The 17,500-nt window shown below is 43.1% G+C and overlaps 2 protein-coding genes across 2 annotated transcripts in view; one reads left to right on the top strand and one right to left on the bottom strand.

The window, feature by feature from the left end:
- Nucleotides 1-8,688, top strand: part of begain (brain-enriched guanylate kinase-associated) — a 30,836-nt gene extending 22,148 nt beyond the window's left edge. The window contains exons 5-7 of the mRNA XM_079852603.1: nucleotides 1-55; nucleotides 4,942-5,025; nucleotides 6,288-8,688. The exon at nucleotides 1-55 is cut by the window's left edge and continues 53 nt beyond it. Coding sequence (XP_079708729.1) covers nucleotides 1-55; nucleotides 4,942-5,025; nucleotides 6,288-7,403 — 1,255 coding nt within the window. The 3' untranslated portion in view covers nucleotides 7,404-8,688. The remainder of the gene's footprint in view (nucleotides 56-4,941; nucleotides 5,026-6,287) is intronic.
- A 164-nt stretch (nucleotides 8,689-8,852) lies between these two features.
- The window catches only part of wdr25 (WD repeat domain 25), a 9,450-nt gene continuing 802 nt past the window's right edge, over nucleotides 8,853-17,500 (bottom strand). Inside the window, exons 2-7 of the mRNA XM_079852604.1 lie at nucleotides 17,277-17,500; nucleotides 13,535-13,682; nucleotides 11,424-11,554; nucleotides 11,183-11,353; nucleotides 10,124-10,264; nucleotides 8,853-9,831 (exon numbers count right to left, since the gene is read on the bottom strand). The exon at nucleotides 17,277-17,500 is cut by the window's right edge and continues 288 nt beyond it. Coding sequence (XP_079708730.1) covers nucleotides 9,610-9,831; nucleotides 10,124-10,264; nucleotides 11,183-11,353; nucleotides 11,424-11,554; nucleotides 13,535-13,682; nucleotides 17,277-17,500 — 1,037 coding nt within the window. The 3' untranslated portion in view covers nucleotides 8,853-9,609. The remainder of the gene's footprint in view (nucleotides 9,832-10,123; nucleotides 10,265-11,182; nucleotides 11,354-11,423; nucleotides 11,555-13,534; nucleotides 13,683-17,276) is intronic.

Genomic DNA, 17,500 nt, shown 5'->3' with positions numbered 1-17,500 from the left:
GAAGAAACACCTGATGGAGGCCCAGATCTCCATCCAGAAGCTGCGAGCGGATAACGTACGTAACACACACCTGAGCGGATAACGTATGTAACACACACTTGAGCGGATAACGTATGTAACACACACACCTGAGCAGATAACGTACGTAACACACACCTGAGCAGATAACGTACGTAACACACACTTGAGCAGATAACGTACGTAACACACACCTGAGCGGATAACGTACGTAACACACACCTGAGCGGATAACGTACGTAACACACACCTGAGCGGACAGCGTACGTAATACACACCTGAGCGGATAACGTACGTAACACACACCTGAGCGGACAGCGTACGTAATACACACCTGAGCGGATAACGTACGTAACACACACCTGAGCGGACAGCGTACGTAATACACACCTGAGCGGATAACGTACGTAACACACACCTGAGCGGATAACGTACGTAACACACACTTGAGCGGATAACGTACGTAACACACACCTGAGCGGATAACGTACGTAACACACACCTGAGCGGATAACGTACGTAACACACACCTGAGCGGATAACGTACGTAACACACACCTGAGTGGATAACGTACGTAACACACACCTGAGCGGATAACGTACGTAACACACACCTGAGCGGATAACGTACGTAACACACACTTGAGCGGATAACGTACGTAACACACACTTAAGCGGATAACGTACGTAACACACACCTGAGCGGATAACGTACGTAACACACACCTGAGCGGATAACGTACGTAACACACACCTGAGCGGATAACGTACGTAACACACACCTGAGCGGATAACGTACGTAACACACACCTGAGCGGATAACGTACGTAACACACACCTGAGCGGATAACGTACGTAACACACACTTGAGCGGATAACGTACGTAACACACACCTGAGCGGATAACGTACGTAACACACACCTGAGCGGATAACGTACGTAACACACACCTGAGCGGATAACGTACGTAACACACTTGAGCGGATAACGTACGTAACACACACCTGAGCGGATAACGTACGTAACACACACTTAAGCGGATAACGTACGTAACACACACTTAAGCGGATAACGTACGTAACACACACTTGAGCGGATAACGTACGTAACACACACCTGAGCGGATAGCGTACGTAACACACACTTAAGCGGATAACGTACGTAACACACACTTAAGCGGATAACGTACGTAACACACACCTGAGCGGATAACGTACGTAACACACACCTGAGCGGATAACGTACGTAACACACACTTGAGCGGATAACGTACGTAACACACACTTAAGCGGATAACGTACGTAACACACACTTGAGCGGATAACGTACGTAACACACACCTGAGCAGATAACGTACGTAACACACACCTGAGCGGATAACGTACGTAACACACACTTGAGCGGATAACGTACGTAACACACACTTAAGCGGATAACGTACGTAACACACACTTGAGCGGATAACGTACGTAACACACACCTGAGCAGATAACGTACGTAACACACACCTGAGCGGATAACGTACGTAACACACACTTGAGCGGATAACGTACGTAACACACACCTGAGCGGATAGCGTACGTAACACACACTTAAGCGGATAACGTACGTAACACACACTTAAGCGGATAACGTACGTAATACACACCTGAGCGGATAACGTACGTAACACACACTTGAGCGGATAACGTACGTAACACACACTTAAGCGGATAACGTACGTAACACACACCTGAGCGGATAACGTACGTAACACACACCTGAGCGGATAACGTACGTAACACACACCTGAGCGGATAACGTACGTAACACACACCTGAGCGGATAACGTACGTAACACACACTTGAGCGGATAACGTACGTAACACACACCTGAGCAGATAACGTACGTAACACACACCTGAGCGGATAACGTACGTAACACACACTTGAGCGGATAACGTACGTAACACACACCTGAGCGGATAGCGTACGTAACACACACTTAAGCGGATAGCGTACGTAACACACACTTAAGCGGATAACGTACGTAACACACACTTAAGCGGATAACGTACGTAATACACACCTGAGCGGATAACGTACGTAACACACACTTGAGCGGATAACGTACGTAACACACACTTAAGCGGATAACGTACGTAACACACACTTGAGCGGATAACGTACGTAACACACACCTGAGCGGATAACGTACGTAACACACACCTGAGCGGATAGCGTACGTAACACACACTTAAGCGGATAACGTACGTAACACACACTTAAGCGGATAACGTACGTAATACACACCTGAGCGGATAACGTACGTAACACACACTTGAGCGGATAACGTACGTAACACACACTTGAGCGGATAACGTACGTAACACACACTTAAGCGGATAACGTACGTAACACACACTTGAGCGGATAACGTACGTAACACACACCTGAGCAGATAACGTACGTAACACACACCTGAGCGGATAACGTACGTAACACACACTTGAGCGGATAACGTACGTAACACACACCTGAGCGGATAGCGTACGTAACACACACTTAAGCGGATAACGTACGTAACACACACTTAAGCGGATAACGTACGTAATACACACCTGAGCGGATAACGTACGTAACACACACTTGAGCGGATAACGTACGTAACACACACTTAAGCGGATAACGTACGTAACACACACCTGAGCGGATAACGTACGTAACACACACCTGAGCGGATAACGTACGTAACACACACCTGAGCGGATAACGTACGTAACACACACCTGAGCGGATAACGTACGTAACACACACCTGAGCGGATAACGTACGTAACACACACCTGAGCGGATAACGTACGTAACACACACCTGAGCGGATAACGTACGTAACACACACCTGAGCGGATAACGTACGTAACACACACTTGAGCGGATAACGTACGTAACACACACCTGAGCAGATAACGTACGTAACACACACCTGAGCGGATAACGTACGTAACACACACTTGAGCGGATAACGTACGTAACACACACCTGAGCGGATAGCGTACGTAACACACACTTAAGCGGATAGCGTACGTAACACACACTTAAGCGGATAACGTACGTAACACACACTTAAGCGGATAACGTACGTAATACACACCTGAGCGGATAACGTACGTAACACACACTTGAGCGGATAACGTACGTAACACACACTTGAGCGGATAACGTACGTAACACACACTTGAGCGGATAACGTACGTAACACACACCTGAGCGGATAACGTACGTAACACACACCTGAGCGGATAGCGTACGTAACACACACTTAAGCGGATAACGTACGTAACACACACTTAAGCGGATAACGTACGTAATACACACCTGAGCGGATAACGTACGTAACACACACTTGAGCGGATAACGTACGTAACACACACTTAAGCGGATAACGTACGTAACACACACTTGAGCGGATAACGTACGTAACACACACTTGAGCGGATAACGTACGTAACACACACTTGAGCGGATAGCGTACGTAACACACACCTGAGCAGATAACGTACGTAACACACACCTGAGCGGATAATGTACGTAACACACACCTGAGCGGATAACGTACGTAACACACACCTGAGCGGATAACGTACGTAACACACACCTGAGCGGATAATGTACGTAACACACACCTGAGCGGATAACGTACGTAACACACACCTGAGCGGATAACGTACGTAACACACACCTGAGTGGATAACGTACGTAGCACACACTTGAGCGGATAGCGTATGTAACACACACCTGAGCGGATAACGTACGTAACACACACCTGAGCGGATAACGTACGTAACACACACTTGAGCGGATAACGTACGCAACACACACTTGAGCGGATAGCGTATGTAACACACACACCTGAGCGGATAACGTACATAACACACACCTGAGCGGATAACGTACGTAACACACACCTGAGCGGATAACGTACGTAACACACACCTGAGCGGATAACGTACGTAACACACACCTGAGCGGATAACGTACGTAGCACACACTTGAGCGGATAGCGTATGTAACACACACACCTGAGCAGATAACGTACGTAACACACACCTGAGCGGATAACGTACGTAACACACACTTGAGCGGATAACGTACGCAACACACACTTGAGCGGATAGCGTATGTAACACACACACCTGAGCGGATAACGTACATAACACACACCTGAGCGGATAACGTACGTAACACACACCTGAGCGGATAACGTACGTAACACACACTTGAGCGGATAACGTACGTAACACACACTTGAGCGGATAGCGTACGTAACACACACCTGAGCAGATAACGTACGTAACACACACCTGAGCGGATAACGTATGTAACACACACCTGAGCGGATAACGTACGTAACACACACCTGAGCGGATAACGTACGTAACACACACCTGAGCGGATAACGTACGTAACACACACCTGAGCGGATAACGTATGTAACACACACCTGAGCGGATAACGTACGTAACACACACCTGAGCGGATCGTAACACACACCTGAGCGGATAGCGTACGTAATACACACCTACGACTTTTGCACCAATAAAGTCTTAATTACTGCTTATTAGTTAGTAAGGTAGTTGTTAAGTTTAGATATTTGGTGATTAAGGAATGTAGAATATAATCATGCATAATTAGGCATTAATATGTGCTTTATAAGTACTAATAAACAGACAATATCCTAGTAATATGCATGATAATAAGCAACTAGTTAATAGTGGGATAATAATTGGACCGTAAACTTAAGTGTAAAGACGTTCGTTTTCTGTGTTTGTCAGTAAATTATCAATGTCTAATATTGATAAACTGAGAGTTGTGTATTGAATGATCATTTGCCAAATTAAATCATGTAAGTCTGATGGCAGGATTGGTTTGTGTTTTTCTGCAGGATATGTACAGGAAAGACTGTAATCTGGCGGCTCAACTTCTCCAGTGCGGGAAATCTCCTTACAGAGTACACAGACTGTCTGAGGTACACACACACACTCTCTCTCTCTCTCTCTCTCTCTCTCTCTCTCTCTCAAACACACACTCACTATCCCGTTTTAAAAGCTGTTTTCCTCATGGGGGCCAAAAATGAGCTTTTTCTGAGGAAAACTGATCCTAAAAATAGCACAACCTTCGAGAAAGTCAGAGGCGCAGCGAATCCTTTCCACTTTCATTCTGCGGTCACAGGTTTCAAATGCACTGATTTCTTTCTCTCTCTTTCTCTTGGAGGCCCGACGGGTTTCTGCTTCTTTTGATGGTGACAGAAAGAGAAATGTGCTGTTTTATTGCTGATAGAGTCCGTTTACTGAAACGCTTCATGAACAGTTCATCAGAGAGAGAACAGAGAGATCATCCTTCATATGATTCATCCAATCTCAGATGTGATCGCACAATCAGTGTGAATCCATGATGCATGCTCTCATTCAGTGCTCTTCAACACTTCAACTAGAAAAAATGGTTTTCATTAATTGAAATGAAAATTAAATCAAATTAAATATAAATATTAGCTGAAAAATTAAAAAACTTAAATTGAAAAAAAATTAGAACTGATTAATATTTTACACAGTTCTGTGAGAGAATGCAATAGTTTTATGAGAGAACGCAGTTTTATGAAAGAAAGAAATAGTTTTACGTAAGAATGCAATAGTTTTAGTAGAGAACAAAATAGTTTTACAAATGCAATAGTTTTCTGAAAGAACGCAACAGCTTTATGAGAGAACGCAATAGTTTTATGAAAGAACGCAATAGTTTTATGAAAGGTCGGCGCCGATGGCCTCGTTGTCAGTGTGCCGATATGTAGCGCCGTTGCGCTCGGGCGATCCGAGTTCGAGTCCCGGCTCGTGGACCTTTCCCGATCCCGTCCCCCGTCACAATAAAAGGCAAAAATCACCAAAAAACAATATATATATATAAAAAAAAAAGTTTTATGAAAGAACACAACAGTTTTACGAGAGAACGCAATAGTTTTACGAGAGAACGCAATAGTTTTACGAAAGAAAGCAATAGTTCGCAAATGTTAATAATAATAGAGAACGCAAATGTTTCTCAGGGGAACGCAAATGTTTTGCGAGAGAATGCAAATGTTTAACTATTTTCGATCACCATGTCCCTTTAAGGGCTCTGTAGAAAACAGATACGAGTGTGATTACATGGTGCATTTCTTCTTTACATACATACTTTACATACGAGACATTTACAAGTCTCTCTCATTGGTGTCTCTGTGTGTGTGTGTGTGTGTGTTTTCAGCTTCCCGCAGATCTGCAGGAGCGAGTCAGTTCCCACATGGAGAAGCAGAGCGTAGTGCTCCGTCACTCCGGCTCAGATGCCGTTCCCACCGCCGTCATCGGCCGAGTCCTGGAGAAACCGGAGCCCGGGAGAAGCTGTCCGGTCACACGCTCCCCGAGTCCTCAAGAGTTCCCGTCAATCGCGGATAAAGTTCAGCGGCGCGCGGCATGTAAGTCGTCAGACCTGTCCTGCAGCGACACAGCGCTATACTGTCCCGCGGATGAGCGTCGGCACGAGCGCCGGATCCGAGGACTCTCCGACTGCAACCCGGAAGACCAGAGTTTCCCTCATAGTTTCTCTTTACACGAAGACGCTTTTCCTTTCGGATCTCTTCCGGCTTCCATCCGGCACTCCAGCTTTAGCACAGCGTTGGATGATCCGGCTCACGTATCGTCCTCATCCCAGCAGAATCTGTTCACGGACTGGCATGACGGAGACTATGAGCACAAGAACTCAACGTTTGGAAAGGAACATCCAGGTTTTCCTAAGTCAAGACACGTTTCTCACGGCTCACCGAACGGAGGTTCTCCGGCACATGGATACAGTTCCCGCGGGAATAGGAGCGTCCCGACGGGGAGCTGGCATCAGATGAGCGTTGAAGACGTGAACTCCTTCTTCTGCAGTCCTGAAGCCTTCAGTTTCCAAGAGCGGAACTTTGCAGTCCGACCCACTAAGATAAAACAGGGTCCGCTTTACAACAGCTTCCCGGAGGAAGAGCGCGTTTTCCAAGCACACGCACCAGTTCCACAGTTCCCTGCGTCAGCCGGACCCAGTCCTGCACTGAACCCGAAGATCAGCCTGAACGCTTTAAAGAGCGGCTTGATGTTCCGCTCCGGTCAGGACTCGAGCTGGTTCTCCAAAGACAAGCCGAGCATGACTGAAGGAGCTTTACGGAGAGATTACACAGACGGAAGTCCCAGCAACTCCAACGAGTCTCTCGACCAGAGTCGGGACGCTCAGCACTACAAGAGGGATCTCCGGAAAAACACGCCACGGCATCGAAAGTTTGGAAACACGGGACTCAGTCGTAAAGACAGTCTTAACAGAGCACAGCTGTATGGAACGCTGCTTAACTAACCATCAGTGTTTGGGTGTGCTTGATTATGATTTCACTTTTTTAAAGGGATAGTTCACCAAAAAATGAAAATTAGCCCATGATTTACTCACCCTCAAGTCATCCTAGGTGTATATGACATTCTTCTTTCACACGAATACAATCAGAGTTATATTAAGAAAATGCCCTGGCTCTTCCAAGCTTTATAATGGCAGTGAATCGCTGTTTCTGTTTTTAAGTCCATAAAAGTGCATCCATCCATGATAAAAGTGCATCCATCCATCATAAAAGTGCATCCATCCATCATAAAAGTGCATCCATAATAAAAGTGCATCCATCCATCATAAAAGTGCATCCATCCATGATAAAAGTGCATCCATCCATCATAAAAGTGCATCTATCGTCATAAAAGTGCATCTATCCATCATAAAAGTGCATCCATCCATCATAAAAGTGCATCCATCCATGATAAAAGTGCATCCATCCATGATAAAAGTGCATCTATCCATCATAAAAGTGCATCCATCCATCACAGCTGTATGGACGCTGCTTAACTAACCATCAGTGTTCATGAACTGGTAACACTTTGACATATGACGTATTTCAAGTGGGCGTGAAGAAGCAAGTGTGTCGTGTGTGTGATTCCCTGAACATACAGCAAGTACAGTTATGATGTAAATGTCTGATTACATTTATGCATTGCATTTATGCATTTGGCAGACGCTTTTATCCAAAGCGACTTACATTGCATCCTATACATTTATACATAGGTATGTGCAATCCCCTGGGATCGAACCCACAACCTTGCGTTATTAGCGCAATGCTCTTACCACTGAGCTACAGGAAAGTGATTAATAATGATAAAAAGCAGAATTAAAATGTGCAAAACTTTACATTTAACTACCAAATTATATGTGACGTCTAATTAATGGAACTGGCCGAGATCACAGGATATTAGGAGAATCCAGTGTTGGAACTGTATTAGGAAACGCGTTTCACTGTGGAAGCGCTGGAGGAAACGAACATCCACCAGAGAAAGGATTTAATGTTCGGGTCATTGTGAGGAAGGGATGGATTGTAGAAAAGCTGAAGTGACTCCAGTATATCGGCATGCATGATGGGAGAACCTTCACTGTGATCCGAGTGTGAATGTGAGTGTGAGAGGAATGAAGGAAGATCCTCACGGAGGAATCCCGAGTTCAGATGTTCAGCCTCATGATCTGACCGACAACATTACAGGAAAAACTCCTTCACACACGTTTACATATTTTTACTGTATTTCTCTTTACTAAATAAATCTGAACGATGAACTTGTTTTAATGTCGTTTGTTAGTGTGAATCGATGAGTAAATTAGAGATGAACTAAGATTAATAAATGTCTTCACTGTTAATTCATGTTAACTAATGTTAATGTCATCAGTGAATAAACCATGTAACATTCAGTAGCCACACACACACACACACACACACACACACACACACACACACAGACACTCACACACACACACACACACACAGACACTCACACACACACACACACACAGACAGACACTCACACACACACACACACACACACACACACACACACACACACACACACACACACTCACACACACACACACACACACACACACACACACACACACACACAGACACTCACACACACACAGACAGACACTCACACACACACACACACACACACACACACACAGACACTCACACACACACACACAGACAGACAGACACTCACACACACACACACACACACACTCACACACACACACACACACACACACACAGACAGACACACACACACACACACACACACACACACACACACACACACACACACACACACACACACACACACACAGACACACACACACAGAAGATCTGTATTAGAAAGATGTGTGTTTTCCAGCTGTAATGGACATCAGATCTCCTCCATATAAAACTGCGAGAGCCTGTAAGATGTTGTTCCACTGAAGCGCTGTGATCTCCAACACATGAATATGACTGAATATGATTGTGTCGAGATGAATATGATTGTGTCGAGATGCATGGATATATTTCTATCAACAGATTTTTCTGTATAACATCATATGTTTTCATAAGGAAAAGCTTCATATTTAATCAATGAAAGCATTGAAAGGAAAGAAAGGAAATGTTCCGTGTCACATGACTATACAGCTGTTTGTTATTACTGAATGTCCTTGTGCAGGAGAAGGATCAGGTCCATATCTTGATCTCTCCTGTCCAATCACAGGTGGCCGTGACGGCGGGCAACACGGGGTGGAGCGCGGCACACACACACGCGTGTTCATGAGCGTCCAGCGTCTTCAGGGGCCGTGAGCTCTGGTAGTCGTAGAAGTGAACGGATCCTGTAGAGCTGCCAGAGACGAGCACGCTTCCGTCTGCAGAGAACCCACAATGCACTGCGAAACCCTCCACCTGCAACCAATGAGACCAGAGCTTCCAGTCAAGCCAAGTCTCCTTCATTTATACAGCGCTTTAACTATATAGGTATGAGTGTGTGAATATATGTGCGCAGGCGTGTGTCTTTCTTTACAAACTGACATCGACAAATTACTCGTCTGGCCTTAAAAATTCATAATACAGGTTTTTTGTCGCTTCCGCGTGTCCATGTGACCTGGAATAATTTTGACAAGGTTTATCAGTACAGAGGTGAAGGAGGCCTTCACAGGAATATGCGGGTGATCATGTGACGTGATTTGGCGCTGACCTTGTGACCCTCGTATCGGCGTCTCTTGTTCATGCGGTACGGCCTCTGAGCGGAGAACAGCGCGATGTAGCCGCCGTTAGTCTGAGCGATGAAGCTAGCGTCCAGCGGGTGAGCGCTCAGACTCGGGCAGGTGTAGCGCTCCTAACACAACAACAAACATAAACAGCAACATAAACAGCAACATAAACAGCAACAACAACATAATCAACAACAAGAAAATTTCAGACATTTTTGAAAAAAAATTTGACTCCATTTTAACGATTAAATAAAAATTTTGTAATCAAAAAGAATGTCTAATTAATTGAAACAACGAAACATACAATTTAACTTTAACAAACTTTTAAAAGTTTAACAAAAATTACATGTTTAGGGTCCTTAAAAAATACATTTTGTACTTTTACCAAATTCTTTGTTTTCTGTTTAAGTTTTCTGGGTTCCATTTAAATGGTTTAACTTAATTTTAATAATCAAAAAGCAAGTCTAATTAATTGAATTCATTAAAACAAAAAAAATTTACTTCTCATTTCTAGGAATCCCCCCCCCCCCAACAACAGTAAAATATTTCTGTCATAATTTCTTCAAGTTAAACGAACTTTTATTTTGTCGGGTTGCCGTGAAGACTTCTGAGTGTGTTTATTGTTATTATGTGACGAACGTTTTTCTCAAATGAAACGGTAAAATTCTGAAGTGACTCTCAGATGAAGTTTGTGTGTTCATGTCCTCACACACGCGTGCTTCAGTGTGTGAGAATGTGGAATTACACACACAGACACACACACATGCAGGTGTAATATTTAAATAGTGTTTTTGCAGTTTAATATTCACAGACACTAGAATATATCCTGATTTGATTTAAGTGTTCTGACCTGATTTTTATTTATTCATTAAAATGACAAATTCTGTGAAATTCTGCGTTATACAGTAAATTCAGTTGGTATGAGTGGATTCCGTCCCTGTTTTCCCGCATGTAAATCATAGAGCCCTAGCGTTCTAAAAGGAAATCACCCTTTTCTAGTGTGTCTGCGTGGATGTGTGCGTGTCCTCAGGGAAGGCTCTCACGTGGAATATCTGGTTGGAGAGTTTGGCGGAGGTCTGGAAGTCCCAGGCGATGAGCGTTCGCTCGGCCGAGTCTCGGCTCACGGCGTCGGTGCTGCTCACGAACTCTCGGCCGCCGCTCAGGAACACGACGTCCAGCGTCTGCTGAACCGCAGCTTTATACACGCGCAGCACCTGCGACACACAGCACCTGAGACACACGCTCACAGCAAAGGCTCATGGGAAGGGTTGGAATCAGACTGACCTTCCGGCAGCGGGCGTCCCAGGCTTTGACCTCTGAACTGAAGCCGCCACTCAGGAACACGTCGGGGTCAGAAGGTCGCGGGGCGACGCAGGTCACCTTAAAACCGTTGTCCATCTGAGCGACGGTCTGACCTGAGGAGACATCGGCCAATCAATCAATCAATCAATCAATCAATCAACCAAATCAATTAATCAATCAATCAACCAACCAACCAACCAATCAATAAACCAATCAATCAATCAACCAATCAATCAACCAACCAACCAACCAATCAATCAATCAACCAATCAATCAACCAACCAAATCAATGAATCAATAAATAAACCAACCAATCAATCAATCAATCAATCAATCAATCAATCAATCAATCAACCAACCAACCAACCAACCAATCTATCAATCAATCAATCAATCTATCAATCAATCAATTAACCAATCAATCAACCAACCAATCAATCAATCAACCAACCAATCAATCAATCAATCAACCAACCAACCAATCAATAAACCAATCAATCAATCAACCAATCAATCAATCAACCAACCAACCAACCAATCAATCAATCAATCAATCAACCAATCAACCAACCAACCAAATCAATGAATTAATAAACCAACCAATCAATCAATCAATCAATCAATCAACCAACCAATCAACCAACCAACCAACCAACCAACCAACCAATCAATCAATCAAATCAATAAACCAACCAATCAATCAATCAATCAACCAATCAACCAACCAATCAATCAATCAATCAATCAACCAACCAACCAATCAATCAACCAACCAAATCAATTAATCAATAAATAAACCAACCAACCAATCAATTAATCAGTCAATCAATCAATCAAATCAATAAACCAAACAACCAATCAATCAATCAATCAATCAATAAACCAACCAACCAACCAACCAACCAATCAATCATGCAGTCAGTCAATTTAGTGTCGCTACTTTAGTTTCAAAGACACTCAATATTCAGTAATATTATTAATTTGACTGCAGTGACACTATCAGACGAGAACCATAATGACTCTATTCTTCTGAAGAGCTAAATGTGAATTAGTTTCATAATTGACTAATTTTGCAAAATGGAAACTGTGGAATATGTTTGAGGACGAACTGTGAATGTTGGTGAAGCAGCGCTTCTTTATTAACTGTGACGCGATTCATATGACGATCAACTCATGCATATTAATGAGAAGATTTGCATATGACCAAGTTTGATTTGATTTCAGCCTCTGATGAAACTTCAGGTTTTTTTGTAGCACTTCACAATAAGATCTGATTTGTTAACATTAGTTACTATTAGTTTAACACACGAGATGCTCTTGTGAGAATGCGCTGGTGTTTGTGGAGCCGATCGTCATCTCCTGCATAATTAACACGCGTCCTCCGTGTTTTTCATTAATGACTGTGATTCTCTGACGGCCGATAAGAAGCACGTCTCTCGTGATGAGCAGCTGAACGATCATTTCGCCTCTCCTGTAAACATTTATGAATGATTTAAGAATCTTTGGATATTTGTGCTGGAAAACATCAAACAATCATGATGATGATGATCTGAATCCTCCGTCTCTCTGCACACACACACACACACACACACACACACACACACACACACACACACACACAGTCAAACCAACATTTACTCACACACCTTCAACATTTCTCACATCATCAGTTTATTCGCTATAGTTCAGAAAATGGTAATAAATATGAGCAGAACTCAGTTGATATTTGACTGGTTTTGTCCGTCCTTCTGTTAGACTGTCTCACACATGAATTATGTTGAATATCTGTCAGCTGTTAAATTTAACTACACAATTAGATAATACCAGTTTAGCTCAACCAATCACCAAGCAATGCTTCATTGTGTTCAGTCTGTGTGTAAAAAGAGCATTAGCAATTAAAGAAAACACACTTCAGCAAAACATGATCAGCTCAAAGTGTCCCAATCATTACTGCTCCCAAATGTTTATAAATGTCACTGGTAGTCGCTGTCTTGTTTATAAATGTCACTGGTAGTCGCTGTCTGAAGAGTTATTGGGTGTAATATGTCACAGTTTACTTTATTTTGCTCTCCTCACACTCACTCACTACTCACCCGTCTCCGCGTCAGTGAGCGCCGTCGTACCGTCGAACGACCCCGAGAGGAGGCGACGCCCACACGGCAGCCAACACGCATCACGGACCGCGCCCCTGTGGGCGGAGTAAGTGCGTAAGCTCCGCCCACCGCCAACACCGTCCCACACCTACAAACACACACACGTTCAGCTCAACGAGAACGCCAGTATCACTGCACCGTGACTCTATTAACCCTCTGAGGCTCTTCACGTGTCGCTCACAAATGACCGAAATTTATTTTTTTATTTCAATGAAATGAATGTACTATAGTTTAGTTCGAAAATGTTTTTTATTTAATATTTTGTATTTTTAGGGGATTTTATGGTACTAAATTATATTTACGCTGTATTTATAACCCATTTATGCACTTTTTGAGCATAGACCTGAAAATTACATTTCCAACATAAATTGTGAAAAAGTTTAAAAAAGAGAATTTAAAGTTACAGAATTTTACCTAACTTGTATTTAGTAATTTTATATGAAATATATATTTTCAAAAACATGTTTTACTCTAAAACTGTTAGAAAATCAAAGCCATAAAAACAAGTTGTGTTAAAAATGTGAGCTTGATATCTCAGTAAATGGTCTTTCCGTGAGAGTGTGTTCGACTGCAGTACCGAACGCTTCCACTAGAGGAAACTCGTCAAACATTCATTTCCAATGCGCTCATTTCTGACCGCGAGGAGCTCACGTGGGACTATACAGGACCATTAAACCTGTTCAGATCATGTCCATAATTTTTTTTTTTGTGTTCGCACAGCAAGTGCCAAAACCGGCTTGAAAAACGCTGAGTTACTTTTTTTCAGTTTACTTTTCTGTCTATGTGCAACTGTTTTTTAACATAAAAATATGTGGGTCAATTTGACCCAAAAACAGAAAGAGAGGAATTATTTCACAACAGGATTTCAGAATTTGACATATTTTATATTCGTTTAGTTTCTAACATATGAAAGCCCATTTCTGCCACACAAGGGACAAAATCATGCTTTGGTAAATCTTAATTATGACATAAATCAAAATTATGAGTCATATTTATGGCATAAAAAGTCATAATAACAGGTACATCTGACTTCATAACATTAAAACTCTGAATTATGACATACTAGACATAATTAGAGTTTTTGGTCAAAATTGTCATAAAAAGTAAAAAAGTCAATTATGAGACACAAAGTCGAAATTATGACATTAAGTAAATGATGACAAAATTATGAGTCATATTTAAGACTGTCATAATTATGAAAAAAATCAAAATTGACATAAGTCAAAATTATGACATGCTACATAATTATGACAAAAGTAAAACTTAAGAGTAGAAATTATGAAATTACAAAATTATACTAAGTCATGATTCTGGAATAAAAAGTCAAAATTATGATTTATCAAAGCCTGATGACTGTTTTCCTGCTGTGCTGGAAACGGGCTTTCATTCTGACGAGATGCAATAGAGGTTTAAATAAAAGCATGAGTTTTGGTGTTTTCTGTAGTGTTGAACTGAACAGGAATCATCCCGAATCCCGACAGATAAAGCCGGCGGGGAGAGGAAGAGTGAACGTCCTGTAACGAGACAGATACAGACTGAGAGACGCTCCTCGACCCTCCAGACATGCTTCATTATTAAACACACACACACACACACACACACACACACACACACACACACACACACGAAACAGCATCTGATAGTGTTGGTTCTCATTTCCTCTGTGGGCAGAACAAGCTGTCCGTGATCAACATCACCTCACAATCAGATCCAGCAGAAACAGACTGAAGTCAACACACACACACACACACACACACACACACACACACACACACACACACACACACACACACACACACTACAGATGAATTATGAATTATAACCCAGCAGAAACAGGACGGGTTTAGTTCCCAGTCTCTGGTTCATCGATCCTTCCATCAGTCCTCGGTGAACATTTCTCATGAATATCTGAACGGTTGGTTATATTGTTCAGTGTGTGTGTGTGTGTGTGTGTGTGTGTGTGTGTGTGTGTGTGTGTGTGTGTGTGTGTGTGTGTGTGAGTTCACCTTTCCTGAGGACATGACACACATCTCCTGGGTCTCGACACACATATTCACCTGACCGTGATGGAGCCGCATCGCAGGGACACACACATGAACACACACATGAACACACACTCGTCTGGTCCTGAACCCCAGTGTGTTCACATCCACAGGCTTTATTGATTTGTGTGATACTGAATAAAAAAATGCTGGATGGAAATGCTAAGATCCTCATAAAAAATGAGGTGGATAATTATCATGCATAGATTTAATGATAATTTATTTTTAATGATGAAACTGGATTCCTCTAGTGTTGGCCTTACGGGGTTAGATGAACAATCAGGCGTTTATGTGACTAATATAATCCTAATTCTGCGATTGCTTCACTGATTTAGGCGATCTAGTTCCCTTGTTACATATTTCACATGTAAATTATGCGACTAACCCTGACCCAGATGTTGATCATTAATATTACTCGGTACTTAAATGTATAGTTAAGCTGTGTTGTAAAACGGTTAGTTCCAATCCTTGATTCTGATTGGTCAATAGCTGTGTTTTACTCCCGGTAACACACGGCATGACCGCTTCACACAACGGTTCTGTGTGTATCACTACACAACACCCCTAGCAACCACTCTTAGCAACGTCAACACATGTGCTCATTGATATTGTTCGTTAAAGCTAGAGTCGAGTATTGTGGGAGATCGAGTGTTCCTGCATTTACAGTAGATATAGCATTGTCCTTCAGGTCAGTCCTATATTCATAATAAATAATCTTGTCCTTTTTAACAGTTCAGGGGTTCCCGTGCCTTAGTCATCTATCAGGTGCGTCTTCCTTCTCCGTGATCACACGTGTGAGTCCTCTCAGTGTAAAAGTCTCCTCTACCGACTGACTCGCTCATGAAGACGGTCTTTGTCTCCATCTACTGGTGAAATAATGTCTGTAACTTCTGTTGCTGTTTACAGTCAGGGACTAGTTTTTCCAGTGGAAGGAATGCTTTTAGTGGTTTTACTTCATGAAAGTTGCATAGATGCATATTTTTCGGCTTTAATATTTGTATTGTGTGGTAACCGTTTTATAAAAGCAGTAAAGCACTCGAGGCTGTGCTGTATCGGGAATAGGTCACGGCTGACTCGAGCCGGACAACGCCCTTCATCCGTGACTTATTCCCGATACAGCACAGCCTCGAGTGCCTTACTGCTAACACTGGGAATGAAGAGTGTAATCCTTATTTCCCCAAGAGTGAACACCTATAGAAGAGGCGGCTGACTGTGTTGTGTTGTGCTAGGCTAGGCTAGGTTGGGTTGGGTTTGGTTGAGTTAGGTTGGGTTAGATTAGGTTGGGTTAGATTAGGTTGGGTTAGATTAGGTTGGCTTAGATTAGGTTAATTTGGGTTAGGTTGAGTAGTGTTATGTTTTTTGTAGGGTTAGGTTAGGCTACATAAGGTTAGGTTGGGTTAGGTTTTGTTGGGTAAAGTTAGCTTAGGTTGGGTTGGGTTAGGTTAGGTTGTGTCAGGTTGGGTTAGGTTAGGTTAGGTTGTGTCAGGTTGGGTTAGGTTAGGTTTTGTTGGGTAAAGTTAGATTAGGTTGGGTTGGGTTAGGTTAGATTGTGAGTGTTATGTTTTTTGTTGGGTTGAGATAGGTTGGGTTGAGATAGGTTGTGTCAGGTTGGGTTAGGTTGGGTTGTGTTAGGTTCATACCTTGCAGGTGTAGTCCATGGAGGCCGAGAGCAGCAGGTGACTGAGATGATCCACTGGACTCCACTGCAGTGTGTTCACTGGACCCTGGTGGGCCTGGAGGAGACACTGCACTCGTCTGGGCAGCTCGACCCGACCGGGCTTTAGTGCCAGGAACGGCCGGACCCTCTCCGAGACCTCGGACAGCAGACGAGCTCCGGCAGGTGGAGGTGTGTGAGGTGTGTGAG

Source organism: Squalius cephalus (genome assembly GCF_949319135.1).
Source record: "Squalius cephalus genome assembly, chromosome: 20".
In the NCBI taxonomy this organism is placed as follows: Eukaryota; Metazoa; Chordata; class Actinopteri; order Cypriniformes; family Leuciscidae; genus Squalius; species Squalius cephalus.
The sequence above is the reverse complement of the archived record's forward strand: the minus strand, read 5'-3'. Positions and strand labels throughout refer to the sequence as shown.